This window comes from Drosophila miranda, chromosome 3 (assembly GCF_003369915.1).
Source record: "Drosophila miranda strain MSH22 chromosome 3, D.miranda_PacBio2.1, whole genome shotgun sequence".
In the NCBI taxonomy this organism is placed as follows: domain Eukaryota; kingdom Metazoa; phylum Arthropoda; class Insecta; order Diptera; family Drosophilidae; genus Drosophila; species Drosophila miranda.
The window spans coordinates 20,173,814-20,201,798 of NC_046676.1; the positions used below are offsets into that span (position 1 = coordinate 20,173,814).

Here is a 27,985-nt window from a genome sequence, read left to right on the forward strand (position 1 = left end):
TGGCTCCCCCCTTCACGATCCCTGATACGGAATACCCGGAACCTTGAGTATCGTCCTGCTCCAGCCCAGAATGGACCAAAGTCCCCACGTCCCTTCTGGCCGGAACGCGAGCATGAGACACCGACTGAGACTACTCAGCGCTACAGTGATTGGCTCCCCCCTTCACGATCCCTGATACGGAATACCCGGAACCTTGAGTATCGTCCTGCTCCAGCCAAAAATGGACCAAAGTCCCCACGTCCCTTCTGGCCGGAACGCGAGCATGAGACACCGACTGAGACTACGCAGCGCTACAGTGATTGGCTCCCCCCTTCACGATCCCTGATACGGAATACCCGGAACCTTGAGTATCGTCCTGCTCCAGCCCAGAATGGACCAAAGTCCCCACGTCCCTTCTGGCCGGAACGCGAGCATGAGACACCGACTGAGAATACGCAGCGCTACAGTGATTGGTTCCCCCCTTTACGATCCCTGATACGGAATATCCGGAACCTTAAGTATCGTCCTGCTCCAGCCCAGAATGGACCAAAGTCCCCACGTCCCTTCTGGCCGGAACGCGAGCATGAGACACCGACTGAGACTACGCAGCGCTACAGTGATTGGCTCCCCCCTTCACGATCCCTGATACGGAATACCCGGAACCTTGAGTATCGTCCTGCTCCAGCCCAGAATGGACCAAAGTCCCCACGTCCCTTCTGGCCGGAACGCGAGCATGAGACACCGACTGAGAATACGCAGCGCTACAGTGATTGGCTCCCCCCTTCACGATCCCTGATACGGAATACCCGGAACCTTGAGTATCGTCCTGCTCCAGCCCAGAATGGACCAAAGTCCCCACGTCCCTTCTGGCCGGAACGCGAGCATGATACACCGACTGAGACTGAAGCTTGGGGTTCGGTTGGGATTCCCGTCAAATGGGTGGAACTGAGAGGCTTCCCACGGAGAGCCACCGAGCAGATCCTGAAATCGTTCCACGCCGTGGGCACAATCCTGAAGATACGCGAGACGCCCGACGCCATCCGTCTACGGTACCTCGACCGAATGGGCCTCTATCGGGCCATGCAGCTCGATGGCAAGCGCATCTCCTGCTTTTATGTCGTCGTGAAGCCTCTTCTGGGGGATCCCCAGGAGTCGGATCCCATCGTATACCCGACGGAGCCGCAGTTTCCGCATATGCACCCTTCGTGGACCCAGAGAATTGGGGGATTGTGTGGCTGGAAGGGAAAATTGCACCGCTTCGTTTTCGCCTTCTTTCTGTTCACACTCTTCCTGAGGTTCATTTGGTGGTGAAGGGGCGAAGTACTACAATCTCTTCCAAATTACATCACCCAACGTGGAGTTCCTACTCGGAGAATATCTCCCCGAAGATGATGCCCCTGAAGACTGCGAAGGACTTATCCGCAAATACGAAACTTACGTTTTTAAGATTGTTGTGTTGATTTTAATTATAATTATTTGCTATTGATTAATTTATTCTAAAACACACTAACACTAGCCTAGTAGACCGCCGCCTGCTCCACCTATTGCCCCGGCTCCCGCTGCTGCTCCAAAGCCCGCAAAGCCACCGCCAATCTTCTTGTCGTAGCGAGCACGGAATCCGCCACCAAGGCCACGCCCTCTCACCCGGTAGCTCTCCCGATAGCGTCCAAAGCCAGCTGCTGCGCCAACGCCGCCGCCGATTCCGCCTCCAATCAGCCCACCCCCGGCTAGTCCCAAGGCCTGTGGCTGCGGCTGCTGCACAATGGGAATCTGTTGAACAATGGGCACTTGTTGCACGACGGGCACTTGTTGGATGTATGGCGATTGCTGGACAAATCCACCGCCAACTCCAGCCACTCCAGCGACTCCTCCAACACCGGCACCAACCAGGGAGTGGGCACTGATCGTCCAGGAGCAGATGCTCAGAAGCAGTAATTGCAGATCGAACCTCATCGTTGTCGCGTGGTCAGATACGTTGTGAGATGCGAGACAAGACTCAACCTGGTTTTTTATGCACACGAAGGTACATATTGTGTATACCAAGACCTTCACGATGTTGTGGCAATGATGACGAAGATGATGAGGTGCGAACCGCCCATAGGGCAAACCCATGAGCATCAGCAATGAGGAATCAGCAACAGTGCTCTGCGCTGTCATGTTGGGGATTTTCGGCTCCCGATCTGTGAATTGGTTGCACAAACAGTTCCGAGCCGTGTGGCCGGAGTGGGAGTGGACACTAATTAATTTGCATAAATACCCGGCCAAGTGCCGAGGCAGGCAAAACACTCCATCGCACCATGCTGTTGAAGACGGTTTACCTGGCGCTCGTCTTGGCGCTTGCCTCGGTCACGTCCAGCCCCATCACTGCCAGCAGCGGAGGCGGAGACGGCGACGGCGACGGCGACAGCAACACGGACCTTGTGAGAAGGACACGGCACATTGGCGGCCTGGGAGGCGGCGGCATTGTGGGCGGAGGCTTCATTGGGGGCGGTGGTGTGGTGGCTGCTCCTGCTATTCAAACGGTTCCCCTGGTTCAAACAGTGCCCGTTATCACCACTGTGCCGGTTATCTCGACTATTTCCACGGTCCAGACGATCCCCAGTTATGGCTACGGCTATGGATACAATGGCCTGGGACTCGCTCCAGGAGGAGGCTTGAGTGGGCTCGGACTGGGCGGCGGTGGTGGGGGCTTTGGCGGTGGCTTTGTTGGTGGCGCCGTGGGATTTGCCAAATTTAAAGGCGGTTTCATTGGTTGAATGGGTCTTGAGTGTAAGCAATAAATAAACGACAAACGAGCTTCATTTTCTGAGTGTTTGGAATCAACAGATCTGATGAGATTGCATATTCCACTTGAACGGGTTGTTTTTGTTGCGGTGATATTTCTGGAATGGTCTTTCTGCCGTGTGTGTTTGCTCACTGAATTTCTCGCGAAGCGAGGCGGATGGGATCTAAGTGGTAAACAACGAGCCAGCCATCAAATAGTAACAGTGGTTAAGATTGGGTAATCACTAGAGAAAACACTAGAATTGTTTGATCTGATATTATATAGTGCTGGAGTGTATATTCTTATAGAGATCTTGGACACTATTAGAGCTTAGAGGTGTGAACTCCCATAGAGATGAACTTCAAGATACCCGGTACTCAGTGTTGATATCTATTACATACCTTTAAAGATTAAAGTTCAAGCCCATAGAGTACACAGGTATAGTTATAAAGAGCTCAGTTAGTGCCATACAATCAGATTACATTCCGCATCGATATCAGACGATCACAATTACACACTTCTCGGCCCACTGTATCGCACACACTTCCGCCTCACATCTCGTTCCATCATCACATTAAGATTGGGTCAACTTCATCTATTTCTATAGTTTGTTTGTTGGGTTTTTTCATTCCAATAATTATGCTCGCCCGCTTTTTGACGGCTCAAAATTGAAATTAGACGAAAACGAAAAGAAGAAAAAATAAAACACCTCCAAATGGCAATCAACAATGCCAATGAACCTCCTTTGTTTTGCGGCTCTGGTAGGGTTCTTGGAGGGACAAAGCAAATGTTTGGCTATAAATTAAAGCTCAGGTCGGAGCTCAGTTTCAGTGTTTGATCAAGTCTTAATGCGAATGCGACTCCCAATGGATTACACCAAAGTATTCTTACTGTTCTGCCTCAGTGCGTTGATGCTGCTCGGTGCTTCGATTGCAGCCACAGAAGCGGAAACGGAAACAGGAACGGATCCGGAGCCGAGCCCCGTTCAGCTCTCGGAGGCTGGAGAAACTGCCCAGAGTGAGGCGGGAGATGAGAACGTTCGCAAGGTTCGTCAGTTCTTTGGCCCGCCACCGCCTCCGCCCTTCTTTGGACCACCCCCACCACCCTACTACGGAGGCTATGGTGGATACGGCGGCGGCTTTGGTGGCGGTTTCCAGCGCACTCGCGTCATAACACGCACCCGCTACCGCGGCCGAGGAGGCTACTACGGCGGCGGCTTCTATGGCTAAGAGAGATCGTCCGAGTCGGATGCTGATTTTGTGATTTTGTGATACTTCAATAAATGTTAACGTTATGCAAACCAATCGAGTCGGGACTTTATGGCCTACAATCAATCGAATAAGTTGTGTAGAGACGAAGAAAGCAACGGCCAGAAAGTGTTTATAAGTGGACTCATCGGGGGGCCACTTGCTAAAATGTTGTCTCTGCTTCGCTTGCTGATGGTGTGGACCATTCTCGGCCAGGTCTTGGCTCTGGATGAGCGGGAGTACGATCCCCAGGTGGCCCCGCTTACAACCACTGGTAATAGATGGTGGCGCAGCTTTGCCAATCAAGTGCGCCTCGCCTTCAGCCGCTGGCAGCCCAAGCCGAAAACGAGGACCAAACCGATGGAAGAGCCTTTGACCAGTCCCACAGTGAAGACCAGAACTAGGAGCCCCACATCTCAGCCTGAACAACAGTTCTATGGAGCACTGAATCCTGTTTACCAAATGGGCAACTTTTAAATTTCACTTAAATAAAATTTATTACAAAATAAACATGATCTACAGCTAGGATATCGCGATCATCGGAGTTATCGGAACTTCTTGTCAAACAGTCCTTTGAAGCTACCGAAGCCGCCGCCAAAGCCATGTCCGCCGAAGCCGCCGCCAAAGCCGTGTCCCAGTCCTCCGCCAAATCCTCCCTTGAGCCCACCCAGTCCTCCTCCCAGGCCGCCAAACTTGCCACCGAGTCCGCCAAAGCCGCCCAGTCCACGCGCCACACGTTCGGCCTCTGTCCCATCTACAAGCGGTTGTTGTTCTGCCTCCAGATCCAGCAGGCTGATGGCGCCGGTATCCAGCTCCACGGGAAGGCTCCAACTGCTGCTCACGGCACAGACGACAACGATGAGGGCGAGGCTGAGGAAATTCATCTTTTGGCTGGGATGGTGCGAGTAGATTGCTGCTGATGTGATAGATGTTGGGCTGGTACTTAATTCCAAGTGCCATGACAACTAGGTTTTTATACATGCTTCTGGTCTGCTGGTCTGCTGGCCTGGTGGTCTGGTGGTCTGGTCTTGGTCTTGGGCTCGTGCGGAGAGCTGCTAATTTCTGGTGTCAACATTATGGGCCCATCGCTGTCGTTGCCTCTGCCTCTGTCGCTGGTCTCTATCTTTGCCAAATATACTCGTACTTTCATTCATTCAAATTGTGTTAGACTTTTGGGAGGGGTCGGTCTGGTCTGGGCCTTGTGGAGTGTGTGGGCAAACAGAGTCCGCGACTGGCGATTGGTGTGCTCATGTCTTTAGCTGGATCTGCCAAAAGTTACATCATGTTTGCTAATATCTTTACCATGTTACCATGTTACCAATGGTCTATGCTCTTGAAACGTCAACGGATTGACCTTAGCCACCGTCTCTAATCTCTGTTTGCTTCGGACAAGCAGCAGCTTACTACGTGCCCCAGTTCGATCCCCCATTCAAGAACTTGTTTGGGATATCTCGTATCTGGAATCTATCTCAGACTCCTGCTAATCGAAGCGAGTCAGGTTTTTGCTGACGCGCGCGACTTCCCATCCAGCCTAAAAATAAAACAGCAAGCTTGTTTGGGCCTTCTTCTTGGTCTTTTGTTTAATACGCTAATTACTAGAAATTAATGTACGCTTAGCACCTAATGTCGATGTCGATATGAATGTGAATATGAGTGTGGATGCCTCTGTAGGTAGTGCTCACGTGCTACCAGCTTGCGGCGTCTCTTCAGGAATCTTCTGTAGTTATTTCTGTTCACAAAGTTCAGAGGAGCTGCCGTCGGCTCGGGAGCAGAGGGTGTATGGTACCACCAGTCAGTGGACTGCTGGTGCCGGTTCTTGTTCCTGCGGGATGTGCGCACTTTTTCCTGGACAAAGTCGCGGGACCAGGCCACCGGATCGAGACTGGCATCGTAGCCGACATCGTTTGAGGTCCACCAAGGCTTGGCTGCACAGAGCTCCAGTATCACAAAAGGAAGCAGAAGGAGCAGCACTGAGGAGTAGTACATGTGCATGGTGCCCTTGCTGATAGAAGACTGTTGCCCTCTGACCCCTCCGCAAGGCTCTATATATACGCTTCTGTCGAGAGTGCACGAGAGCGGGGGAGTCGCGTCCATTATCGGATTATCCCAATCCCATTCGAGTACTCCTACCTGCAGTGCACTCAACACAAATCACACACGCACACTCTTGGAGAGGGAACTTATCAATGGTTTGGGTTTGGGTTCGGGTCTGCAGGTAGGTGCACAAATCACTTCTGTCCTCCATGTCGCCATGTGGTAGATCGTAAATCAGAGCTGGAAAAGGTTCTCCATTCCTTATAAATACACTCGCATTACACACTCTTTACGCACTTTATCTGCCCGGCAAATCGAGAACGGAACGGGATACTGTCAAAGGCGCAGCGGGTGCGAATCAGCGTGTTCCATTTCACTTTCAGCCAGAATGCATGACCGTTTGGCCCCGATGTCGCATAAGACGCACTCGTACTGGTTTCCCACTGGGGGAGAGGAGAGCCTTGCACTTGACACCTGCTGCTTAATTGGCACACGCAAAGAGGTAGCTCTGTTCGGGGTTCGCTGTGATATATGAGGAGTCATATGGCCAGCAAACCCGTTTTCCTACTCGCCGTTTGCCTACTTTCGAGCTGGAGTCCCAGACTCTGACGCTCATCCAGAGGATGGACTGATGAGAAGTGGGACAGAACATGGCATAAAAGCTGCAGCTGCCAGCGAGGCGCCTCCAGTTGCTGGCCGAAGTTCTGTCTCAAATGAGGAATCCACTGCTCTCGCTGCTGCTCCTCCTGCCGCTGATGCTCGTCCTCGTTGCAGCTGGACAAAGGATGAACCTGCGATTCGCGGATGGCTACCGCCTGCGCCTGGGAGGACTTCCTCCGCAGATCGTTGGCAAGGGTCAGGTGATCGCCAGTCGATCCCAAATTAATCATAGACCACAACTTCAGCACCCGCCCCGTTGGATAACTAGAAAGAGGCACAAGTGATGAGGCAGTTCCTTCTGGTTAAATGCTCTTTTAATTGGCTAAATAAATAAAATAAATAAGCCCTTAAGTATATAGTGGAGTATGTGCAATCCCTTAGAAGGCGGGTGCATATCCTTGCATGTTCATGCGCTCCATGTAGCCTCCGGCGGGTGCATAGAGACCGGGCAGCTGGGGATTTTGATAGAATCCTTGGTTAGATCCTCCCAGTCCTTGGACATTGGCCATGTTCACGATGTTGTTCAGAGCCGAGAAGTTGTCCACCGATGGCTGGGGCACGAATCCGTTGGGCAGCTGGGGATTTGGATACGACATGGGATTGCCGTACATGAGCGCGGCAGGGCTTGAAGCGCCTGGATAGCTTCCAAAGCCGAAACCAGGAGCTGTACCGAATCCAGGAGCTGGGCCAAAGCCAGGGGCTGCACCGAAGCCAGGAGCTGTTCCAAAGCCCGGAGCTGCTCCAAAGCTAGGAGTTCCACCAAAGCCAAGAGCTCCACCGAAACTAGAAGCTGTGCCGAAGCCAGGAGATGCTCCAACCAGATTAGGGTCTGGATAGGCGGGATAATTGTTGGCTATGTTCGTCTGCAGGCCACTCAATCCATTCAGAGATCCCTGAGCGATGCCCGGGGCGTAGATCAGTCCCGGATAGTTGGGATACCGCACTAGCTGAGTACCGACTGCATTCAGGGCCATCTGATTCATCGGCAGGGACATGCCCATACCCATCTGCATGGAGGTGGCTGCCGCCGGCGTAACATTGGCCACCATCTTCACATCCGCATCCGTGTTGGCTCCTGGGCCGCCCTTCAGTTGGCGCTGCTCGCGTCCGTGGTGATCCTCTAAAGGTTGAGCCTGAACGGTGCCCAGCAAGAGCAGGGAGAGCACCAGCAGGGATTTCTTCGCGATAAAGTTGGTCATTTTGGTAGCGATCTCGTTGGGTGACTGTTTGCTTCCGGCTCCCCGGTACGGCCTTTTATGCCGAGGCCGTGAGTCGTGAGACCTAAGGAAACTTTCTTTTGGCAATTATCCGCAGCGCTGCGTTGGTTTTCTTTTAAAGTGATGCTTTTTTTATGTTTTTATGGCAGCAAAAGTCGAACACTGCGGCCCACAGATCATTTTGTCTTCGTTTTGTAATCTCTTTATAAACAATTCACACTTTTAGCCTAATACCGAAAGCAAATAAGGTGCGAAATGTCTCAGCGCTCCAGCGAAAGATCGCCTTGCAGAAAATTGCGCTTGCTTCGGTGGCGACGACTCGCCATGTGGTGAGTACATTCATTGTGTACATCCCAATCCATCACACTCAGTATAGTAAAGGTGGAATAGTCATCTTCCCCTGGGCGGGCACTTCTCAAACGAGAACGGGTCGGCAAGTTGCAAGTTTTCCATTACAGAAATAGAGAAGAAGGTACATTTCGGCATCAAATTAAGGAAAATGGGCGGGGTGGGGCTTAGGGCTGTTGGTATGAGTACAAATTTTTTCTTGTTCCGCCCAAAAGTATGCTTTACTTTTTGTATATTTGGCATTGCGTACAATTTATGTAGCATTCATGAAGCATCGCCACTTCGTTTCAAGCCCGTGTACTATATAGACACATACTATATTCTTGCTCTGAATCGAAATCTGTATACCTGAGAATACGCATGATACTAAATCCAATACGTCATCAGGGGATTCGACAGAGACTTGTTGTTAACAATACAAGGCAAGGCTTAGTACTTTTTCAAAACGGTTTTAATAAATTAATAAACATATTTTGTACAACTCATAAAGCTAGACCTGTGCAACTCCTCTACACTATAAGTATTACAGTCGTTCTGTGCCGACAAGTCGCCTATTTGCCGTAGCTATCAGTGTAGGCGGCGCGTCTGGCATCGGCTCGATCCTTGCGGGCCTCAAAGGAGTCGTCGGCCAGGCGGTGTGGTGGCCTGGCCACGGAATCATCCGAACGCCGTTGGGAGCCACCGTAGGCATTGCCGTAGACCTCGCTCTTGGGATAGCAGATGAAGTAGTCGCCTCTGTAGTAATCCGCACTGGCTCGCTTCTGGCGCACCGCCTCCCCGGTGAGATCTGTTGGTGAGAGGATGGCCGCTGTATCGCTGCTGCTGATGGGTGCCCCTTGGGTCATGTTCAGACTGAAGATTAGGGCAATCACTGCGATCACGGAGAGGGAGAGTGTGCACTGCATATTGGATGTGTGTGTGTGTAGTTTTTTGTTAGATTGGATTATCACTTTGTTTTGGATTTGGTTTATATTTGGCTGGTCCGCTTGTCGTGGAGTTCCTTCGGGTTCTGTGTCTGGACTGGGGCTGGCTTTACCTTTTATACGTGCGATCTGGCCGAGCATTATCCACTACGCGCTAATTATTATGACAGACTCAGGCAGCACTCGGCACCCAGTACCCATTTTTGATGACAGTAGTGGGACACTAATTTAATTTGCCGTGCATCTTTCCATTCAATTAGCATCGCCAGGTCGCACAACATTTCCGTCAGAGTCCAGCCTTTTTGGCCGGTTTTTGGCGACAGTGACGACAGCACTAGGGGCTGATCAACGAGGGGGCGGTGTACGATTTCAACGAAAGTACAAAATTGTACGATTAGACCTAGACAAATAGCTAACCATAAATAGGTTAAGATTTCCCAGCCACCTAAAGAAATAAACGATAATATGCTCTAAATATAAATATGTGACATGCACTACTGACCTAAATAAATATACAACGGACAGCTGCATGCATTTGTGTACATACACTGTTAAGATATTTACGGCACTATCATAAAACACATTCTGGATGACCTGCATGTGGTCAAATCACACACCATCTGCATGATAACCATTGTGACCGTCATAAATATGACCCTTGGAATATTCCACTGTTGGATTTGTAGTAATTGCTTAGTCCTAAATAGAGATAACACATTTCCCTAGCAATATGATACTCAGAGCTAATTAAACATACCTAAGATCCTAAGTAAACAATCATACTCATAGAAGTTGTATATAAACCTTGCACTTTACCAAATAAAATCAGTACGAAAGAAAACTCTGACGTATTCACATCTCCGAAGCCCAATTTGTTCAAGTACCGATTGCGGCGACCATTTGTTACTGGTACATGAACCGGTGGCATACATACATAACATTTTCAGCATACGATTGTCATATTGACAATCACCAGAATCAAGTGAATCTACATCAACAGATTCATTTGATTTATTCAGGCGGCGTTTCAGATGTGAAGTTGCATTCTGCGGTTTTGTTGTGGTAGGCACCGCTGATGAAATGAATCATTTCCCCTGGAGTTGGGCTCTTCCGAACACAGTTTCCTCATCATTCGGCGAAATTCGTTAAGAAGCGACTAAACTATTCTTTAATCTTTTACCACCCCCCAACTAAGACCTAAGTTCTGCTTATTTTCAGAGACCTTTCAGGCTCTATAAATCCGTCTGGGCGAGGCGTTAATTGAGTGCAATTACAGGAAAGTTTTGAACAAATATGAATCATGGAGACAGCGCGCGCCTGTTTCCACGGAAATGAATTCAACAATCGAGAGTGGAAAATATTTGCCTTTGCTAATTAGAAGTCCGTGATTCATAAGATCTTCCCTTTTCATTGGGACTTATCTCTGTGGCCCTACCCCAAGGCGGTTCGAGTACGCTTCTGGTGAAAATCTGTGTCTGGAACTAACAAAAATAGGAATCCCAAGGTCTATTTACGGGTCTCCGGGTGAATGGAAACGATTGAAAATAGTTATTTTATTGACGTATCAATTAGTGATTGGCTCGAAAACAAGTTACATGGTTCCAGAAAAGTCCGCTTCTTACGATAAAATTTCACAAGCGACTGCCAATTCACGGCTCAAACGATAAACAGCCGATACTTGGGTTCCAATCGAAACAGATGGGATTAATCTGGCATTCGAATCGATCTTCCGTACTGTGGAAGATTTTCGAACAGGAATAATATGATACCGATGGATTAGCGAGCGGCAACCGGTTCCAGCACCCAACGTAGTGTTCGCGTCGTAGTTCCCTAGTCAAGTGCGTAAGAGATGAGTCCCTCCGACGCCTCATCCAAATAGATCCCTTTCCCACCCAGAAAAACTGTTCTTTTTTGTTGGTTTAATTTCGACTTTAATCTATTTTTAGCACAGGTCAGATCATTTGACCATTACTTGCCATAGAAGCCTCCGGAGCTGGAGGCAGAGGCTGAAGCAGAGGCAGATGCACTGCCATAACCACCACCGCCGCCTGGGTAGCCACCTCCATAGCCTCCACCTGGGTAGCCACCTCCATAACCACCACCTGGATAACCACCTCCAAAGCCACCACCTGGATAGCCACCTCCAAAGCCACCGCCGCCAAAGCCGCCTCTGCGATATCCACCGCCTCCTCCGCCGCAACAGAAACCGCCACCTCCTCTGCCCCCGAATCCGCCAAAGCCGCCGCCAAAGTGACGGGCCGCCCGAATGCCGGCTCCCTCATCGTTTACGGGCTGGGTATCGGCGTCCTCCAGTGTAAGGCGCTGCTCTTCCAACGGATGACTATGGACCAGTGCCAGGGCCAGAGCGCCGACCAGTGCTATCAGCAGGAATTGTTTCATATTTGAGTCTTGAAATGCTTCTATTGCCATATCGGATGGGCACGGGGTCTTTTATAGTAAACAACAGCGGGGATGTCCCGCAAGCAGAACGACATCATCATCCTGCGAATTCGGGGCCAAGTATCATTAGTTACCGCCACTCGGCAATTATCTGGTTTTCAATGATTTCAGCAAATGTGCCCGAGGTCAGTGGAATTCCCATACCCGTCGATTGCTGCTTCCAGAACGAATCTCCCACCAAATAGAGAGACAAACAAAAAACATCAGTACTTCACAGCTTCATTCACCGAACAGGCCTCCAGAATGGGGGTTTACTTCTCCCGCTTACAAAAAACCAAACGTGTCGAAGTCCTCCGTGTGATCACTGACCTGAAGAAAGTCAAAATTTGCGCAGCAATTCAGCAGCAATCTACTACTGGAGCGGGTTTACTTTATAGCCAGCATCAGAATCAGAATTGGCCGCTTTTGTTTCGCTAATAAGGTAAAGCACATTAATTACATGCCGAAACGAGGTGGTTCTGTTTAAAAAGTTTTTGAAATTGACGCAAGTGGAACTCGTTTCTTCTCCGGGACACAATCCAGTGGATTCTCATTAAAAAATCTGGAAGAAAAGACTAACCGAAGCTTCAAATACCCTTGCAGACCGATCGTTTAAGGTCTCGTGGGATTTTCTTATTAAAGTACGGGATAGCCGATCAATGTAACATAGTTCTGAGATGCAGATTCCCCTAGAAAATACTTATGACATGATCAAAAGTGGCATTTCATTTAGTTTGTGAATTAAAGGGTATAAACTCAAAGCTTTATGGGGTTATAAAAACATAAGAGAAAAAGTTTTGATCAAAACAAATCGTACATCACTTGGATAAAAGTAAACAGGTTAATCAGAGGAGGAGGGGAGGAGTACTGCGAAGGGAATCATGACAAGCTGCCGTCATCTTAGGCAAATTACAGCATCTTTTTCAGCTTTCCTGTGATTGTAATTCCACGTGGATATGCGTGTTTATATGTGAGTTGATTAATCGATTGTTTTGATAGACATTTCGCCAGACGTCGGGCCAGACACAATCAAATTAAGAGCCAGAGATTTCCATGTCTCGCAAAGTCTCCACAATTAGTGGATGTGTTATAATTCACGGCAGTCTGCGGGTGCATGGCAACACATGTGTATATGGGGGACGGGAGATCAAGCCATTTACCAGGTATATAAGATGATTCAGAACTGTCATTCATACGAGTAACTCATAGTTCATACATCTGATGGTGGGATGCACCTTTAATGGGAGATTGCTTCCAATGAATAGTTACTTATTAGCTTTTGCTATTGACAATTTTAATTGCAAAGCAAACACAAAACTAAATTGGCTCTGCGAAAACGCCCGCAAAACTGGTAAAAAACAAAAGCCGAAAAAAACCAAAAAACCCGCGGAAGTAAGCCATCGAGTTAACGGTGTGAAACAGATTTCTGACTTATTTGGCAAGGTCAATGGCGGGTGTGCCGATGACTATGCCCAAAGCGAGTCCGTCTGCAGAAGATCGTTTGAGCGGAGCGTGGAAGCCATCTGGGGCAACCAGTTGATGACGTTTCGGCCAAGTGCGTGCAAAGTTCCGCTCGCTCGCGCGGGCTGCGGATTGTCATTTGGGGCCCGTGAAGGTCTGCAAGTTTTGCGGCAAACCAATTTGGAAATTTTGCCCAAGAACTTTTCCGCTATATAACTTATTTTGCTCTTCTGGCCAGTCTTCAGTTGGCTGTGGACTGGGCCACAGATTAGTTGCACCTTTTGGATACGGAATGAATCTTCCCGCGCGCTTGGCTCTGATGAGTCTCCTTCTCACTGCCGTCTTGGCGCAGAGGAGCGGCAAATCGAGATCGGATCGTCCCCAGGGACGTACCTTGGGTCTGTTGACGCCCCTCCTCCTAGGCATCGGTGGTGGATCCCTCTTTGACGTTCCAGTAGCGCCAGTGCCGCCACAGCGGCCCGTGGGTGGTGCTGCAGCAGCAGCTGGAGCCCAGTCGGATCAGTACTACGGCAACAGTTATCCCAGCTACAACTATAGGCCCAGTTACAATCCGTACGCATATACGAGTAGCTATCCAGGCTACGGCTATGGCTATGGCTATCCGGGATTGGGTCTGGGATACGGCTCCAATTACTACCGGCCCAGCTACAACTTCGGTGGATATCAGCGACCCCAGCAATATACCGGAAACTACTACGGCTACAGGCCAAACTACAGCGGAGGAGGAGCAGTGGCCGCTGGCTATCCGTCGTATGGAAGCAGTGCAGCTGGAGTTTCTGCCACGCCCGCCTACACGCCCCCGGGATCAGCATTGGGAGTGGCTGCTGGATCGGGAGTGGGAGCCGGAGCCGGAGCCGGAGTCGGGAGTCCACAGCTATCCACTGAACAGACGGCACAGCTGGCCGGACTCCTGGGCCAGGCCCTGGGCAGTAGTCTGCGCCCGTATCTGGCCAACGGAGGAGGAGCGGGCGGAGCAGCGGCAGCGGGCGGTGGTGGAAATTCACAAGCACTAGGCGGTCTGTTGGGCCTGCTCGGCTAGGCCATAATTTTTCAGTATTATCGATGCCCGATTGACAGTTACGAGTATGGCGGGTCTTTCCATAAAGATCGCTTTGTTAAAACTTAGTGTAAGTCTTGGTTTTCTGCCTCTTCAGGTCCATGCAAATTAGTGTTAATAAACATTTTTATTAAGAATAATATGGTGTATGGGTCAGCACCCCTGAAGACCGCCAATGTACTGCAAATACTTACACTTCAATTAGAAGTGCGCGAAGTGCAGGCGAGTATAAAAGGTGTCTGTGGCCTCCGGCTGGGGCACAGTTCCACTGCAGAGGATGGTCCGAATGCAGCTCATCTTAGTCTTTGCTCTCGCTGCCCTTCTGGGAGCGGCAATGGCCCGGCCGGACAATCAAGAATCCATGTCGGATGCCGTTCCCGCTGTGGCCTTATCGGATGTGGCCGATGTGGGTGGTCAGCATGCAGAGGAGGGCGAACGTCCGGCCCGTTGGCTCTGGGGCGGCTGGGGAGGAGGATGGGGCGGTGGATGGGGCGGCGGATGGAATAGAGGTTGGGGCGGTGGATGGGGCTATGGCTATCGTAGCTATTGGTGGTAGCAAGCGCCGCACCGTATTTGGATTTGGATGTATAATCGACCCACAACGCAAATAAAGCAAATCTCTCAATAACAAAGCTATTCGTGTTGATGTCCAATAAAAAGCATCAGAGCTTTGCGAAGCATTCTACTGCGAATTAAATCAGCTCGAATGGCCATCGAAAATCGTCATTTGTTTGTGCCGTTAGGATTGTATTGAAAACATTAACTTCTATCTACCATAAATGCGAAAATAGTCAACAAGAACTGGAATACCAGATGTGTGTGCTCCAGGGACTGCTGGCCAAATAAAAGGCCGGTGCCTGGGCTCAACGATCAACAGTTGCTCGCAGCACAACGCACGCAATCATCCAGTGATTCTCCAAGAACAATCCTCAAAATAACAACGACTCAGGATGCGTCTGATTCTTCTCGCACTCATCGGCTTCCTCTGCCTGGCCTTCGTCCATGGCCAAGATTTCCTGGACGGCGACGAACGGGTGAATCTCTTGGACGTGGCTGATCAGGGAGCCGCCCATGCCGTCAACGGTGATCGCGAGGCCCGCGGCTATGGTGGAGGTCACTACGGTGGAGGGCGCGGAGGTCACTACGGTGGAGGGCGCGGAGGTCACTACGGCCGTTAAATCACGCATCGACTCCATACATTGCAATTTTGTATATACCCATAAATAAAACGAGGGGGAACGTTGTGAGTTGCTGCGGACACCGCAACTCTACAGTTATACCCGATACTAAGTCAGTATGGCTCTCCTGCGGCAGACGCCGCTAATATTAAACGACACGACAAAGAGTGCGTGCGAGAGAGACAGAAAATCAGTCTGAGCGTGACGTCGGGCGCTGCGTAGCCACTGCAAATTGATTTGTTCCTATTGGCTATAAAAATGATCTGATCTGATCTGATCCAGATTCAGCAATCTGATAGATATGGTCATTATCTATGATTCTGCGTTTTTAGTTTTCTCGAATGTGCAATATTGTGGATGCAACAGATTTTCGTCCTTTGTGTGGGCGGAAGGGGGTGGGGTGAAATTTTGAGATACACGTTTTATAGTAAAATCTAACAGGAGTGCGGATACCAAATTTGGTTACTCTAGCCTTAATAGTCTCTGAGATTTTTGAATATCCCCAGATTTTCGTTCTTTGCGGGGGCGGAAGGGGGTGTGGCGAAATTTTGAAACAAACTCGTCTCGGTCCGATATATTAGGAGTGTGGATACCAAATTTGTTTGCTCTAGCTTTTGTAGTCTCTGAGATCTAGGCGCTAATGTTTTACTCTAAGCAAAGCCGCCTATGCTAGGTGTGTGTTAGAGAGAGACAGGGCGAGAAAAAATGAAATTGTTTTCTTGATGCTGGCTATAATAATAATACGATCCAATTCAGATTCCGCAGTCTTAAAGATATGGTCATTAGGCTGGAGTACACTTCTCGGGGAGGAAGAAAATATGGATTTGAAAATACCCATTTTGGCTTTATGGCACTACAAATTGGGGTTAATGGCTTGGGTCTCTGGTCCTCAAATAGTGTTACATAGTTGGGGTGCACAAAAGGTAATGGTTCCGCCAGATAGCTAATATCTTCTCAAGTGGCGTGAGATGGGAACGGAACCCTTCTCATGACAAGGTGTGTGTGTGTGATGGGATGGCAACCCTACCCACAGCTGATTTCCAGTGCAACTCTGGCTGCGAAAAAGAAGCGTCACTATTTTATTTTTCGCAATGGAGGCAGCTTCAACGTCGCAGAAAAAGCTACCAAAGAAGAATGAATTGACCAAGAAGAGAGCTTCTAGGTCGAAAAAGCATTCGCTTTCTTTGCAGGAAATTCAAAAGAAAGAGGAGGAGGACAGCAAGGACCGATCTGACGCTGAGACTGTGACTGCGGCCGAGGGTGACAGCGATGAAGACGAGTCGGTACAACAGGAGGCCAGTGGCCTCAGATCCATCTTTGCTGAAATGAAAGAGAAGGACGAGGAAGAAGCGGACGAGAACAGCAAGGCAGGATTTACTGAGGAGGACCTCAAGACCATGGAGGGTGAGCAGCACAAAGGTTAGCAAAGGTGATTAAAGCACTTATTGTGTGTGGTGTATATTTTCCCCAGAACTGAGTCGCATGCCCCCGGCCGCCATGGCCGCCTACATCGAGGCCCTGGACTCGCAGCTGTACGAATTGAGCCAGCGCGAGACCCATGAGCTGTCCCGCAGCAAGCAACTGCGCTTCTTCTCCAACTACCGCCGTCGCAGCAAGTGAACGGAACGGCAAATCATCTAATTCATCTACTTACACAGCTGTGCGGACTTTGATGGTATCGAATAAATGGTTGTCAGTGAAAGTATTCCTCCCGCATCCCGCTCTGACTGCATAGCATAGCATAGCTCCACGAGTCACGAGGAAGAGTCAAAGCCAAAGTCGCATGAAATCCGCTTATAGGGAGGGCTTAATTTCTCGAAATGGTTTAGTGCCATTTAGGCCACGCAGCGGCGACGTCACGCTCAGACTGATTTTCTGTCTCTCTCGCACGCACTCTTTGTCGTGTCGTTTAATATTAGCGGCGTCTGCCGGAGGAGAGCCATACTGACTAAGTATCGGGTATAAATGTAGAGTTGCGGTCTCCGCAGCAACTCACAACGTTCCCCCTCGTATTTTTAAATGAAATTTAAACAGAGTATAAATAATATCTTGTACTGACAATATACATAGAAAATTGGCATAGGTGTCGCTAAGCATGGATGAAATTCCTCCAGATAATATCCACTCACAGCTAAATGTTCTTTTAAGAGTATACCTGCCACTTTTAGGGGTATATTTAGAGATATGCCAATGGGATTCCAACAGATAGTCACCCTCACGAATGATTCATATTCAAGTAGGAGCTAATGAAAGTATAACAATTAGCAGCTAGGGGTTCATCGCACATTGCACGGCCTTGTCATTTCCTTGATAGCCATAACCCAGTCTAGACCGCCCGCAATTGTGTCCCGAACTTGCCCTAGGACACTTCTGAGACACCTACATATATTCTCCGTGGTCATATGTTCCACAGCTGTAGTAAAATACAATATATAAAATGATGAATACTAGGACTTGACGTAAATTGTCTTATAAATTCTGCCGTCGATGCTTTGGGCAGCAATCACCCGGAATTTCCACTGCTGGTATACACAGTGCTGTTCTTAAAAATAATTAAAAAATATTAGGACCATTAGGGAGTGGTCTCCTTCCATAGTTTCGCGCTGAATGTCCAATAAGTTTTCAATGCGTTGGATGTCGTCGGGATCGCGATGCCCTCTTTGAAAATTCGAAGAAATTCTTCGACAGTTGCTGATATGAAATGAAACGATGTATTGCAAAAGAAATAAACCCAAGCCGTTGATAAAAAAAAACGCCAACGGTCCTTATAGGAATGTCCCACCCCACTCCACCGACCGAACATAGAAATACATACCCATTTGAACACTTAAATATGATTCAGCAAAATAAATGCAAATATTGTTTACTTTTTTGGCGAGTTGGAAGAGTTGTGCTCCTATTCCAAAATTATTTAACTAAAAACAAACATCGCAATATTATTTTGCAGAGCTGTAGGTGTGTATCGAACCAAGAGAAATATTAGGGCTATTAGGGGTACACCCATGTACGAGGGCTGTTCAATTGAGTTCTACGCAGAACAGATCTGCTAAAGCTCAACTCTAAGCTCTGTGACGGTGAACCGAGGGGCCTGTTTGCGTATTATCGTATCTCGCACGAGTTGCTGAAAGTTGTTAAATTATTGTTTGTATTTTGGACAATATACAACAAAAAACACTTTCAAGAGAACCTGTTCCAAATGCATAGGTTCAATGGCTTATACGTTCATAACTGTTTTCTTTTCTTAACTCTAGATCAAACTGTGAGGGAGCGTACCCACATTTTTTCCGCCCACCATTTAACTCTCGTTTTCTTTCCCACTGGAGTGACCCTAATGAGAAGAGAGGAAAACGAAACCCAACAACAACGACGCAGCAGCGGCAGAAAAGAGACGACGAAACGGCGAGAACCGCAAGCCTGGAGTAGACTGAGATGTGTACCCCAGCCAGGATCGCTTCCTTACAAAACAATTCGATCGTGGCATTCATTGAACAACTACAAGATCATTTCCATAAGAATCCTTGTGAATTGGGAATTCAGTTTGCAAAGGAACCAGTATTGATAAAATGGAGGGGAGGGCGATTACCTTAACATTTGCCTTGTGTCAGATGATAGATCCCTGGGAAGAGCCATTAATCCAAACGGGTCTTACCCAAAAAATTAGAGCGTATTTGAACACCCATCAAGTGATCAATGCATCAACCTGACCACTTAGGAGCCGCACAAAAGATCCCAAAATGAGACATTAGCATTTGAAATGATTCAGTCGCAGAGGCAGCAAAAATACATATCAACGACAATAACGACGGGTGTAATAATCTTGTGGTGAAATATAGGTACACACAAACAGAACCCGGTCCAAAAAAAAGCCCCTGATCTGTCTGATGTCTATACCAAATATTCTCTCACAAACATACGAATGCACCTTGGGTTGGGTTAGGCATTATACGAGTGCGAGTGCGAGTGCGAGTGCGAGTACCTCTACCAGAGTTGAGAACGTATTGATGCGTATTGGGTAAGAGAACAGGAACGACAGCTCATCCCAGCGATCAAAACAGCGAATAAAAGGCGCCTGGCCGAGAAGGCCGATCATCAGTTGCACTCCAGACTTCAAACTCCTCAATTGAATCCAGAAAATATCCAATAACTCAAAGAAGATGCGTCTAACACTGCTCGCCCTCATTGGCGTCCTGTGCCTTGCCTGCGCCTACGCCCTGGACAACCAGCAGGATGAAAACCAAAATAACGAGCAAGTGATTGGCCTGCTGGACGTGGCCGATCAGGGATCTGCCCATGCCAACGAAGGCGACCGAGAGGCTCGGCAATATGGCTGGGGAGGCCGAGGAGGCGGCTGGGGAGGCCGAGGAGGCGGCTGGGGAGGGCGCGGATGGGGTGGCGGCTGGGGTGGCCGTGGAGGCGGCTGGGGTGGCCGCGGAGGCGGCTGGGGTGGCTGGGGCCGATAGGCCGGCACTGTCATACAAATGGATTGACAACCGACCACGCCTCTCCCATTTGCCACATCAGGATGACACCTCCAGATGTTAGGGCGCCAATAAAGAACATTTAGCAAAGCAAATCACCAACCTGTTTCTCATTTACTATGCTCAAAGAGGTGTCAAAGTACTCAGATATCATATAATCAGCTATGTCCAATGCACTGGGCGGTGCGTGCACATCCATAAAAGGACCCCATCGGAGGACCCTGGAGAAAGTGCAGTTTGGAGTTGCAACATGTCGACAACGGAAAACTTTCTTCTGGTGCAGAAGGCTACCATCGCCATGCTTGGCTTTGATCTATTCAGCGGCTCTGGTGAGATGTGGAAATATCGGCACAGGTGCATCAACGTGTACTCCATTGCGACCATCTTTCCGTTCATCCTGGCGGCCGTGATTCATAACATGAAGAACGTAATGCTGCTGGCGGACGCTATGGTGGCCCTGCTCATCACCATATTGGGCCTCTTCAAGTTCAGCATGATCATCTATCTGCGAAAAGACTTTTGGCGGATGATTGACACGTTTCGCCACCTGATGACCCATGGTGAGTGGAGGACAGAATGTGATTGTGTTAGCCCTCACTGATCCCAATCTGTCCGATTAGAGGGGGCCCAGGGCGAAGAGTACGCCCAGATCATAATCACGGCCAACAAGCAGGATCAGCGGGTGTGCGGCATATTCCGGACTTGCTTCTTCCTGGCCTGGGCCCTGAACAGTGTCCTCCCCTTTGTGCGAATGGGTCTGAGCTACTGGCTGTCGGGGCATGTCGAGCCAGAGCTACCCTTTCCCTGTCTGTATGTATGCTTTGGAACATGTGAGGACAGTCATTCATTGCCTTTCCTGCAGCTTTCCCTGGGACATCCACAACAAACGCAACTACGCGCTGACCTTCTTGTGGTGTGCATTTGCCTCCACGGGTGTGGTCCTGCCAGCCGTCAGCCTGGACACCATCTTCTGCTCCTTCACGAGCAACCTGTGCGCCTTCTTCAAGATCGCCCAGTACAAGGTGCTGCGCTTCAAGAGCGAATCCCCAGAGGAGTCGCAGGCGAAGCTCAACAAGATCTTTGCGCTGTACCAGAAAAGCCTTGACATGTGCACGGAGCTGAACCACTGCTACGAGCCGATCATCTGCGCCCAGTTTTTCATTTCCTCGCTGCAGCTCTGCATGCTCGGCTACCTCTTCTCGATCACCTTCAGCCAGACGGAGGGCGTCTACTATGCCTCCTTCATTGCCACCATCATCATCCAGGCGTACATTTACTGCTATTGCGGCGAGAACGTGAAGACGGAGAGCGCACTCTTCGAGTGGGCCATCTACGATAGTCCCTGGCACGAGAGCCTGGGCTCCGGTTTGGAATCCTCCTCCATCTGTCGTTCTCTACTGATCAGCATGATGCGGGCATCTCACGGATTCCGCATCACAGGCTACTTCTTTGAGGCCAACATGGAGGCGTTCTCATCGGTGAGCTAAGCGCTTTTCTCTTCTACAGATTTCCGTTTATTGATTGTCCTGATTGATTATCCCCTGCAGATTGTCCGCACCGCCATGTCATATATTACCATGCTACGCTCCTTCTCCTAGAGAGGATCGGATCACTGGATGCGATTATTGGCGCAATATTCGTTTTATTGCTGAGCTTGCGATTAACAATCAATTTTACATATCTTACAAAACATTACGTATCTCACACAGTTCGTAGAGCACTAAGTAGAATATATTAGAGTTGGGGATTGGATTGGAAGACTGTAGAAATGCACGAATGAAGCACGAAGGGAGGATGGTGTCTCAGCTGGAATGGAATGACGGGGGCGGTGGAAATGGATGCATGTACCTCTGATGAGCAGCTGCTCTCTCTCTCTCACTCTCTCGATCTCCTTATCTGTCCAATAGATTATCTTTCATCTCTGATTCAGAACTTGAAGAAAATTGAAGGTTGCTTGATTATTTGAAGAATCTGCCGGGAGCGGCGGCTGCGCGGACGGGAGGTGGTGTGGGTATGTGGGCGCCCTCGGCACGGTATCCGTTCTCATCAGCAATGTATGTGATGGTGTAGACCACGCCATCGGGTCCGGTGTAGGAGTACGAGCCCTGCATCACCTGTAGCCACACAAAGAGTTTAAATTGCTCCTCAAAGTATGCTGCGGAGGAATGGGGCCTCCACCCAAAAGTAGACTCACCTGAGCCTCCACTTGGGTGCCCGGATTCTTCAGGTAACCCGCCTCGTCAGCTCGGATTCCATTGCTCGTCTCGTAGCTGTCGAGGATCAGTAGAGTTTTAGTTACCACCGGAGATCTGTGAACGATTCCACTCACTTGTACTGATACGATCCATCCGGATTGAGGTCAAAGTTCTGCTTCAGTATCACAGCGTTGGCGTCGAACGAGTTGGATCGCGGCGGAGGCAGACCGCGCTGGGGCTGGGCGTGGACGGCGCCCAGGCAGCAGAGGACCAGGGCCAGGGCAAGGCAGGAGGCGTGGGTGAGTGTCTGCATGACCTTTTTGGGCCGAGAGGGAGAATGAAACGGGCGTCGGTTAAATAGAGTCATAACTGATGGTTCAGCATCGATGGAGTTGCCAGCGGCGGTCTGTGCCCGCTTTGAATGTCAAACTCGTTGCTATGCAATTAGTATATGATGCATCGATTGACTTTAGCGGATTTTGAAAGTTCTTCAAAGATGATGATGCCGATGAAGGTCGTGGGAAAATTATCCATAAAAGGCACACGTTCCCCTTCTCTCTCCGATACGAGTGTCCAAGGATGCTCTGGGGATCTGGCTAGGATCTGCTTCACTTTGAGAGTACTTTTCCGTAAATCCGAGGATCCAGAGGATCTTCGCACAACACCAAGAAAGGAATGGAACGATGGAAAACTCACTTCGAATTCGCGACTTGATTTCGATTACTGCGCTGGGGAGGCTCGTCAAAGTGTTTTGACTTGAATGCAGTTGCCACAAACGTTTTTATACCAAAAAAGTGCACTCTCTGGGCCCGCAGTCGCAGCAGGCCAAGCGGAGGCAGTGGCAGTGGCAGAGCCAGATGCAGCGACGGCATCCGCAGCGACATGCAGTAGGAAGAGGAGCGAGCAGGTTGGGGGAGCAACAAACTGTGTTTGTTTGCCTGACAGCGGCAGAATCGGAAGAGCTGCTGCTGTTGCTGCTGGTACTGCTGCTGCTTTCAATGTACCACTCGGCGTATGCGCAACGCCCATTTGCATTTGAAACTCGTTGCGCATACGCGGTGTATGCCGAGATTGGTTCTCCACATCTACCCGGGCATTAATTTATGTGAATTAGCAATGCGAACTTCATTTGATTAAGGCCCCTCCGTCGGCTGCTGGATGCTCCGTTCGCCGCAATAATTCTCCAGCTCAAATATTAATTAAAAGATTACCGATGTTGCAATTGGATTTGTTTTGATGAATTGCCCATTTGGCCACTTGGGCACTCAGGCACTTGAGCACTGGGATTGCAATGCAGATCGGTAAAACATTTTGCGGCATTTCTATTGACATTTGAGTAGGTCGGCGGGGCGTGGTGGGGCGTGGCCAACTTGTCCATTTGAATGCATCGTTAAAGAGCATTATTTGGCTTTGTTTGCGGCTCTAGGATCTGGATATGTCTGATGTGTCTGCCCTTTGGCCAATCTGCTATCTCAATTTCGCTGACCAGGTCAGGCCGGCACTCCCTTGCACCAGTTACCACTTGGCCTCTTTTCTGAGGCCCCTTTTCTGAGTCCCCTTTTCTGAGCCCCCTTTTCGATCCTCTTTCCATTCGATTCCCGTTTTGCCGGCCGGCTGGAAGTCTAGTGGCTTGGAAAAATGCAATTTTCGGCTTAAACTTTAAACTTTTGCAGCGTGTAGGAAATGTCAGTTGCAATTCATAAAAATTACAGCAATAACTGCTGCAAACTGCAAACTGAAACAGCTCCAGCTTCAGCTACAGCTTCGGAGCTGAGCCACTGCAACAAAGATGATCACGAAACATGATGAACATCGCCCGAGATTACACCCTACGCCCCTTGGCCGCCACTCACCTCCGCACCACACCACCCCACATACCGGCTGCTGTTGGCGTCGGTGTGGATTTTCCTTTTCGTACGTTTTCCATGTTACTTGGCCAATTTCGCGGTTGCCCGCGTTTTGGTTTGGCCTTCGCTACGTTGAAACTGCAGTGGATGCCGGATTCCAAGTCGAAGCCACAGTCGGAGTCTGAGGCAGGGTCTGGCCGAGAGGTGAGTGTCTTTGGTTTAGTGCATTTTTGTACATTTGACATACATCATTGACAATCCCCTGCCAATGTGTCTATGCCAAATGGTAGATGGGATTACTCATCGTTTATGTTTTTCATCACACTCGCCAGTTTCCCGTGAGATGACTGACGACTGATGCATCTGCATCGCATGCGGGCTCTTCATGCCGATCCAATCTGAGCGCATTTTAAGTGCACCTAAAGTGCAACTTAATTTATGCCCCTTTGTCTTGTCGGATCACAATGCTACCCGATTCTACCCTCTATGCTAATCGAGTGCAGTTTCCTAAACATTCGCAATCAATCAGAGATACAAAGATACTCAGATACTCAGATACTGTGAGACGCGACTGAGTTGTTCAACTAGTGAGATATTCGGGCATTCCAGCTGATGGATTGCCTTCCAGCAACACTTAGGTGGTTTTTAAGCTCCGAGCAAACTTGTTTGTGACGTGTTCAGGCGCTGTTTCTGAAGACGATGAGAAATGAACCTGTCCAGGCAGCAATTTTGGCCTGGAATATTGGCGCACACACTCACACACATCATTCGATGTTAAGTGGATTATTCGATCGCAGAAATCGCACTCATTACAGGGCTCTCATCTGTTCCGAAGTGACCTTTAGCTCTCCTCGAGCTCTTTCTCTTGTCTCGTTGTTGAATCATAAATATGCAAATCCCATCCCCGTGGCTGTGAGTGTTTTATTAAATCACATTCTGGCCGCTTCCATAGAATTTCTTTGGTGTTTTTTCCAACATGATTCGTTTTGTTTTTTTTTTGGATTTTGGCTATGGTGACTGGATGGCGTAATGGAGTGGAAGATGCTAATTCGCGGCTGCTGCGCACATTTAACTCCGATATAAAAGCCTCACCTGGCGATGTAGTAGGCCAAGTCGAAAGCCAGTCCCCGCCAGGAACACACGCACCACAAACACCCAGAACTCTCACTCCAAAAATGCTGAAGATCACCATCTGTTTGTTGGCCTTGGCCGCCGGAGCGTGGGGCGCCAGCATTGGTGGCCAGGTGGTGAGCAGCACCACCGAGAAGCGCGAAATTGTGCCACTGCTGAGATTCGAGACGGAGAAGAACCCGGACGGCTCCTTCCACTTCGAATACGAGGGCGGCGACCAGTCGTACCGCCAGGAGCAGGGAGAACTCCAGAATGCCGGCACCGAGGATGAGGCTTTGGAGGTCTCTGGCTCGTATCGCTACATTGATGCCGAGGGCAACACTGTGGAGGTTCACTACACGGCGGGCAGGAACGGCTTCGTGCCCATTGGCACCATCATTCCCAAGGAGATCACAGCTGTGGCCCAGGCTGCCGCCGATCTTCCAAACATCTCCGAAGAGGAGGAGCTCAGGCTGAAGCATCGCAAGGCCCGCTCCCAGGAGGCTGTTGTTGAGAAGGAGTCTGTTCTGGAGAAGGAGTCTGCTGTTGAGAAGAAGGCTGTGGTGGAGAAGGATCAAGTGCCCGCTGAATCTAAGATTGTGCCCGTAGTGGTAGAGAAGGAGGCTGTGTCGGAGAAGAAGTCTGTGGCGGAGAAAGAGGCTGTAGCTGAAAAGAAGGATCAATTGCCCGCTGATTCCCAAGTTGTGCCCGTGCAGGTCGTTCTCGACGCCCAGCCCAAGTCCAAGCCAGAGGCGGAGCCCAAGAAGGCTGAGACCAAGACTGCCTAAGACCTCATAGAGGTCATTAGGATTAGTCCTCCTAGATTCTACTGACTTTAAGTATTGTTACGTTTAATCGTGAAATGTGAGCGCTTTAATTTAACTGTCTAGCAATAAAATGATTCCACATCTCAACGAAACCGAACTCGAAACTATTAAGAAGAAGCAACAGCAACAACAGCTGCATGCCAATTGAGGATTGGAATGTACTCGAAAGAAGAGTTTATATTCCGCATATAAATGCTATGCTTAAATGTGGCTTAGTGGCTTAGTGCTAATTTAAGCAGTAATCAAAAAGAGGCAAGCGATCTTTCGGATAACAGGGAATACGCAACGCGAACAATGGAATCTGATATGTGGGAAAGTTAGAGCATGTGGCAATGGGTTTGTGTTTCCTATGAGTAGAGAGGGTGCAAGATTCCATAACTGTATCTTGTAGGTCGATCTTTAAGGGAGAACACCCTGTTAGATGATATTTTATTCAGTATGATATCAGATAGTAGGCACTACCAGCATCACGATGCATGCAACAAGGTGAACCATCTGCCAGAGCCGCAGCGCTGCAGATTCGTAAGGGACACTGCGGACTGCAGGGATAATATGTACCTGTTCAACTACCTCACGTGGCACTACTGTCACGTGGACTCGCGGAACAAGTTCAACGCCTTTTGGAGTATGCTGGCCATGACCGTCTTTGCCAGCTACATCTTCTGGATGATGCAGATATCCGTGGGGGCATAGTAAGCGCCCTACAAAGAAGCGATGTTGAGCAGCAGCTAATGATTCTCCGCCAGCTTCTGTCCCACCCTCAAGGTACTGGCGGACACCTTTAGAATGAACGAGAACGTGGCTGGGGTGACGCTGCTGACAATAGCCAATGTGTCGTCGGATCTGTTCACGGCTGTGGCCGGGATGCTGGTCTTCTCGAAGTGGGGCTTCCTCGTGTCCATGACCCAGTCACTGTTCCAGCACACATTCGTGGCTGGCATGGTGATACTCACGCGCCCCTTTCACGTGGAGCCGTGCTACTATCTGTTCTTCCTGGCATATCGGCTGCTGCTCGAGACCGATGTGATCCATGCGTATGGCGTGGATGATTAGAGAGAGGCGGCGAGAGACTTCCCATAGATCCATCAAATATGCAAATTCTCCCCCAGATGATTTATGCCTCATTAAATGGCAGATTCGATTCTTTTGGGTCTTAATTTCCTCTTGTCTTTTGTCTAATGGACTCTACGAGTATGCTATGTAATGAGGTACGGTACCCAAAACAGATGCTTCATCTGTGCCCCCGGGCTGTCCAGAGCAAGCCGCACTGTACCCCCCAAAAGTGGACAAACGTGTGCTTAATCATACGGAATCACTGTGGTTGCGACTGGGTCTGTTTTCAAGGTCCCCTCAGCCAAAACTAAAGCCTAAGCAAACACCACGATGATATGCAAAGCAGGAGGAGATTATGAAGACACAAACAGAGTCTCGAGAGTGTATTTCTTCGATCAATTTCATAATTTCTTCTTTTTGGTAATTTATTTGGATTTTTATTTATACTCGTAGATACATACGATACAAAACTACGCCTCCTGCAATGCCTTTGGTTTCAGTTCGGGCTCTTTGGGCAGATCCTTGGCCGCCTCGGCCACAGCTGTGATCTCCGGATTGATGATGGAGCCGTAGGGCACGAAACCATTCTTGCCCGCTGTGTAGTGGACCTCCACCTCCTGGCCATCTTCATTGATGTACTTGTAGGAGCCCTTCACCTCCAGCGCCTCATCTTCGGTGTCCTTGTCCACGACGCTAGCCTCCTCCTGGCGGCTGGTTCCGTCCGCCGTCGAGTACTGGGAATTGTAGGACCCATCGGCGAACTTGTTGGTCTCCGAGCTGAGGATCTCAATCACTTCGCGCTCCACGGGCAGGGCATGGCCGCAGGCCGCCACCACAGCAAGGACGAGCAGAGGGAGCTATGGGGGGATGAAAGAAATAATCATCTCCTCATCTCATCCTCGATTCGGGTAATCCACTTACGAATTTGTACATTATGACGGAGCAGGCACTAGAGTGGAGCAGAAAGCGAGAGTTTGAGCGCGTGTGAGCACGAAATGGATCAGCCAGTTCGCTTTTATACTGCCGACTACCCAAATCCCGACATAGATACACAATCGAATACTACAACACATATTTCGGCTATCATCCAGCCGGGGCTCTTTTCACTTAAACATGCCAAACATGTTTGCATCGCATCCCGTTTTAT

The 27,985-nt window shown here is 49.4% G+C and overlaps 16 protein-coding genes across 16 annotated transcripts; 9 read left to right on the forward strand and 7 right to left on the reverse strand.

Annotated features, from left to right (window-relative positions):
- Positions 1-1,468: 1,468 nt before the first annotated feature.
- Positions 1,469-2,192, reverse strand: LOC108160198. Its single transcript, XM_017294032.2, has one exon. The coding sequence runs from the start codon at positions 2,134-2,136 to the stop codon at positions 1,492-1,494; it is 645 nt and encodes a 214-aa protein (XP_017149521.2). The 5' UTR covers positions 2,137-2,192; the 3' UTR covers positions 1,469-1,491.
- A 53-nt stretch (positions 2,193-2,245) lies between these two features.
- Positions 2,246-2,788, forward strand: LOC108160197 (shematrin-like protein 2). The gene has a single exon (XM_017294031.2). It carries the CDS (start codon positions 2,277-2,279, stop codon positions 2,733-2,735), a length of 459 nt encoding a protein of 152 aa, XP_017149520.1. The 5' UTR covers positions 2,246-2,276; the 3' UTR covers positions 2,736-2,788.
- A 798-nt stretch (positions 2,789-3,586) lies between these two features.
- Positions 3,587-4,048, forward strand: LOC108160199 (uncharacterized protein F12A10.7). Its single transcript, XM_017294033.2, has one exon. It carries the CDS (start codon positions 3,592-3,594, stop codon positions 3,970-3,972), a length of 381 nt encoding a protein of 126 aa, XP_017149522.1. The 5' UTR covers positions 3,587-3,591; the 3' UTR covers positions 3,973-4,048.
- Position 4,049: 1 nt separating this feature from the next.
- Positions 4,050-4,480, forward strand: LOC108160201. Its single transcript, XM_017294036.2, has one exon. The coding sequence runs from the start codon at positions 4,063-4,065 to the stop codon at positions 4,465-4,467; it is 405 nt and encodes a 134-aa protein (XP_017149525.2). The 5' UTR covers positions 4,050-4,062; the 3' UTR covers positions 4,468-4,480.
- On the reverse strand, positions 4,469-4,919 carry LOC108160200 (glycine-rich cell wall structural protein 1). The gene has a single exon (XM_017294035.2). It carries the CDS (start codon positions 4,872-4,874, stop codon positions 4,536-4,538), a length of 339 nt encoding a protein of 112 aa, XP_017149524.1. The 5' UTR covers positions 4,875-4,919; the 3' UTR covers positions 4,469-4,535.
- A 2,015-nt stretch (positions 4,920-6,934) lies between these two features.
- Positions 6,935-8,633, reverse strand: LOC108160191 (annexin A7). Its single transcript, XM_017294025.2, has one exon. The coding sequence runs from the start codon at positions 7,881-7,883 to the stop codon at positions 7,062-7,064; it is 822 nt and encodes a 273-aa protein (XP_017149514.1). The 5' UTR covers positions 7,884-8,633; the 3' UTR covers positions 6,935-7,061.
- A 49-nt stretch (positions 8,634-8,682) lies between these two features.
- On the reverse strand, positions 8,683-9,271 carry LOC108160193. Its single transcript, XM_017294027.2, has one exon. The coding sequence runs from the start codon at positions 9,152-9,154 to the stop codon at positions 8,801-8,803; it is 354 nt and encodes a 117-aa protein (XP_017149516.1). The 5' UTR covers positions 9,155-9,271; the 3' UTR covers positions 8,683-8,800.
- A 1,808-nt stretch (positions 9,272-11,079) lies between these two features.
- LOC117185797 (glycine-rich cell wall structural protein-like) lies at positions 11,080-11,607 on the reverse strand. The gene has a single exon (XM_033391378.1). The coding sequence runs from the start codon at positions 11,600-11,602 to the stop codon at positions 11,141-11,143; it is 462 nt and encodes a 153-aa protein (XP_033247269.1). The 5' UTR covers positions 11,603-11,607; the 3' UTR covers positions 11,080-11,140.
- Positions 11,608-11,703: 96 nt separating this feature from the next.
- On the forward strand, positions 11,704-14,782 carry LOC108160192 (prisilkin-39). Its single transcript, XM_017294026.2, has one exon. It carries the CDS (start codon positions 13,365-13,367, stop codon positions 14,130-14,132), a length of 768 nt encoding a protein of 255 aa, XP_017149515.1. The 5' UTR covers positions 11,704-13,364; the 3' UTR covers positions 14,133-14,782.
- Positions 14,783-15,005: 223 nt separating this feature from the next.
- On the forward strand, positions 15,006-15,440 carry LOC108160203 (glycine-rich RNA-binding protein 2-like). Its single transcript, XM_017294038.2, has one exon. The coding sequence runs from the start codon at positions 15,101-15,103 to the stop codon at positions 15,326-15,328; it is 228 nt and encodes a 75-aa protein (XP_017149527.1). The 5' UTR covers positions 15,006-15,100; the 3' UTR covers positions 15,329-15,440.
- Positions 15,441-16,077: 637 nt separating this feature from the next.
- Positions 16,078-17,030, forward strand: LOC117188494. Its single transcript, XM_033392447.1, has 2 exons — positions 16,078-16,732; positions 16,800-17,030. Exons 1-2 carry the CDS (start codon positions 16,420-16,422, stop codon positions 16,946-16,948), a joined length of 462 nt encoding a protein of 153 aa, XP_033248338.1. The 5' UTR covers positions 16,078-16,419; the 3' UTR covers positions 16,949-17,030.
- A 2,374-nt stretch (positions 17,031-19,404) lies between these two features.
- Positions 19,405-19,901, forward strand: LOC108160844 (neuropeptide-like protein 32). The gene has a single exon (XM_017295099.2). The coding sequence runs from the start codon at positions 19,483-19,485 to the stop codon at positions 19,786-19,788; it is 306 nt and encodes a 101-aa protein (XP_017150588.1). The 5' UTR covers positions 19,405-19,482; the 3' UTR covers positions 19,789-19,901.
- An 88-nt stretch (positions 19,902-19,989) lies between these two features.
- Positions 19,990-21,594, forward strand: LOC117185796 (odorant receptor 47a-like). The gene is made up of 4 exons (XM_033391747.1): positions 19,990-20,366; positions 20,427-20,616; positions 20,669-21,284; positions 21,354-21,594. The coding sequence occupies exons 1-4, from the start codon at positions 20,057-20,059 to the stop codon at positions 21,402-21,404; spliced, it is 1,167 nt and encodes a 388-aa protein (XP_033247638.1). The 5' UTR covers positions 19,990-20,056; the 3' UTR covers positions 21,405-21,594.
- On the reverse strand, positions 21,429-22,797 carry LOC108160843 (cuticle protein CP14.6). Its single transcript, XM_017295098.2, has 4 exons — positions 22,698-22,797; positions 22,136-22,317; positions 22,001-22,076; positions 21,429-21,920 (listed from the first exon to the last, which is right to left on the reverse strand). The coding sequence occupies exons 2-4, from the start codon at positions 22,312-22,314 to the stop codon at positions 21,765-21,767; spliced, it is 411 nt and encodes a 136-aa protein (XP_017150587.1). The 5' UTR covers positions 22,315-22,317; positions 22,698-22,797; the 3' UTR covers positions 21,429-21,764.
- Positions 22,798-24,944: 2,147 nt separating this feature from the next.
- LOC108158279 lies at positions 24,945-25,877 on the forward strand. Its single transcript, XM_017290514.2, has one exon. The coding sequence runs from the start codon at positions 25,024-25,026 to the stop codon at positions 25,744-25,746; it is 723 nt and encodes a 240-aa protein (XP_017146003.1). The 5' UTR covers positions 24,945-25,023; the 3' UTR covers positions 25,747-25,877.
- A 1,372-nt stretch (positions 25,878-27,249) lies between these two features.
- Positions 27,250-27,870, reverse strand: LOC108158319 (endocuticle structural protein SgAbd-6). The gene is made up of 2 exons (XM_017290560.2): positions 27,760-27,870; positions 27,250-27,695 (listed from the first exon to the last, which is right to left on the reverse strand). Exons 1-2 carry the CDS (start codon positions 27,769-27,771, stop codon positions 27,309-27,311), a joined length of 399 nt encoding a protein of 132 aa, XP_017146049.1. The 5' UTR covers positions 27,772-27,870; the 3' UTR covers positions 27,250-27,308.
- Between the last annotated feature and the right edge of the window lie 115 nt (positions 27,871-27,985).

What these genes read in the sequence shown, in the direction of transcription:
- LOC108160201 (XM_017294036.2), top strand. Translation starts at nt 4,063, where the DNA reads ATGGCCTACAATCAATCGAATAAGTTGTGTAGAGACGAAGAAAGCAAC.
- LOC108160843 (XM_017295098.2), bottom strand. Translation starts at nt 22,314, where the DNA reads ATGCAGACACTCACCCACGCCTCCTGCCTTGCCCTGGCCCTGGTCCTC. An exon ending in GATGGATCGTATCAGTACAA is followed by an intron (nt 22,077 to 22,135) that starts GTGAGTGGAATC and finishes GATCCTCGACAG; the next exon opens with CTACGAGACGAGCAATGGAA. An exon ending in GCACCCAAGTGGAGGCTCAG is followed by an intron (nt 21,921 to 22,000) that starts GTGAGTCTACTT and finishes GTGTGGCTACAG; the next exon opens with GTGATGCAGGGCTCGTACTC.
- LOC108160193 (XM_017294027.2), bottom strand. Translation starts at nt 9,154, where the DNA reads ATGCAGTGCACACTCTCCCTCTCCGTGATCGCAGTGATTGCCCTAATC.
- LOC108158279 (XM_017290514.2), top strand. Translation starts at nt 25,024, where the DNA reads ATGCTGAAGATCACCATCTGTTTGTTGGCCTTGGCCGCCGGAGCGTGG.
- LOC108160191 (XM_017294025.2), bottom strand. Translation starts at nt 7,883, where the DNA reads ATGACCAACTTTATCGCGAAGAAATCCCTGCTGGTGCTCTCCCTGCTC.
- LOC108160198 (XM_017294032.2), bottom strand. Translation starts at nt 2,136, where the DNA reads ATGACAGCGCAGAGCACTGTTGCTGATTCCTCATTGCTGATGCTCATG.
- LOC108160200 (XM_017294035.2), bottom strand. Translation starts at nt 4,874, where the DNA reads ATGAATTTCCTCAGCCTCGCCCTCATCGTTGTCGTCTGTGCCGTGAGC.
- LOC108160192 (XM_017294026.2), top strand. Translation starts at nt 13,365, where the DNA reads ATGAATCTTCCCGCGCGCTTGGCTCTGATGAGTCTCCTTCTCACTGCC.
- LOC108160199 (XM_017294033.2), top strand. Translation starts at nt 3,592, where the DNA reads ATGCGAATGCGACTCCCAATGGATTACACCAAAGTATTCTTACTGTTC.
- LOC117185797 (XM_033391378.1), bottom strand. Translation starts at nt 11,602, where the DNA reads ATGGCAATAGAAGCATTTCAAGACTCAAATATGAAACAATTCCTGCTG.
- LOC108160203 (XM_017294038.2), top strand. Translation starts at nt 15,101, where the DNA reads ATGCGTCTGATTCTTCTCGCACTCATCGGCTTCCTCTGCCTGGCCTTC.
- LOC108160197 (XM_017294031.2), top strand. Translation starts at nt 2,277, where the DNA reads ATGCTGTTGAAGACGGTTTACCTGGCGCTCGTCTTGGCGCTTGCCTCG.
- LOC117188494 (XM_033392447.1), top strand. Translation starts at nt 16,420, where the DNA reads ATGGAGGCAGCTTCAACGTCGCAGAAAAAGCTACCAAAGAAGAATGAA. An exon ending in GGACCTCAAGACCATGGAGG is followed by an intron (nt 16,733 to 16,799) that starts GTGAGCAGCACA and finishes TATTTTCCCCAG; the next exon opens with AACTGAGTCGCATGCCCCCG.
- LOC117185796 (XM_033391747.1), top strand. Translation starts at nt 20,057, where the DNA reads ATGTCGACAACGGAAAACTTTCTTCTGGTGCAGAAGGCTACCATCGCC. An exon ending in TCGCCACCTGATGACCCATG is followed by an intron (nt 20,367 to 20,426) that starts GTGAGTGGAGGA and finishes CTGTCCGATTAG; the next exon opens with AGGGGGCCCAGGGCGAAGAG. An exon ending in GAGCTACCCTTTCCCTGTCT is followed by an intron (nt 20,617 to 20,668) that starts GTATGTATGCTT and finishes CCTTTCCTGCAG; the next exon opens with CTTTCCCTGGGACATCCACA.
- LOC108160844 (XM_017295099.2), top strand. Translation starts at nt 19,483, where the DNA reads ATGCGTCTAACACTGCTCGCCCTCATTGGCGTCCTGTGCCTTGCCTGC.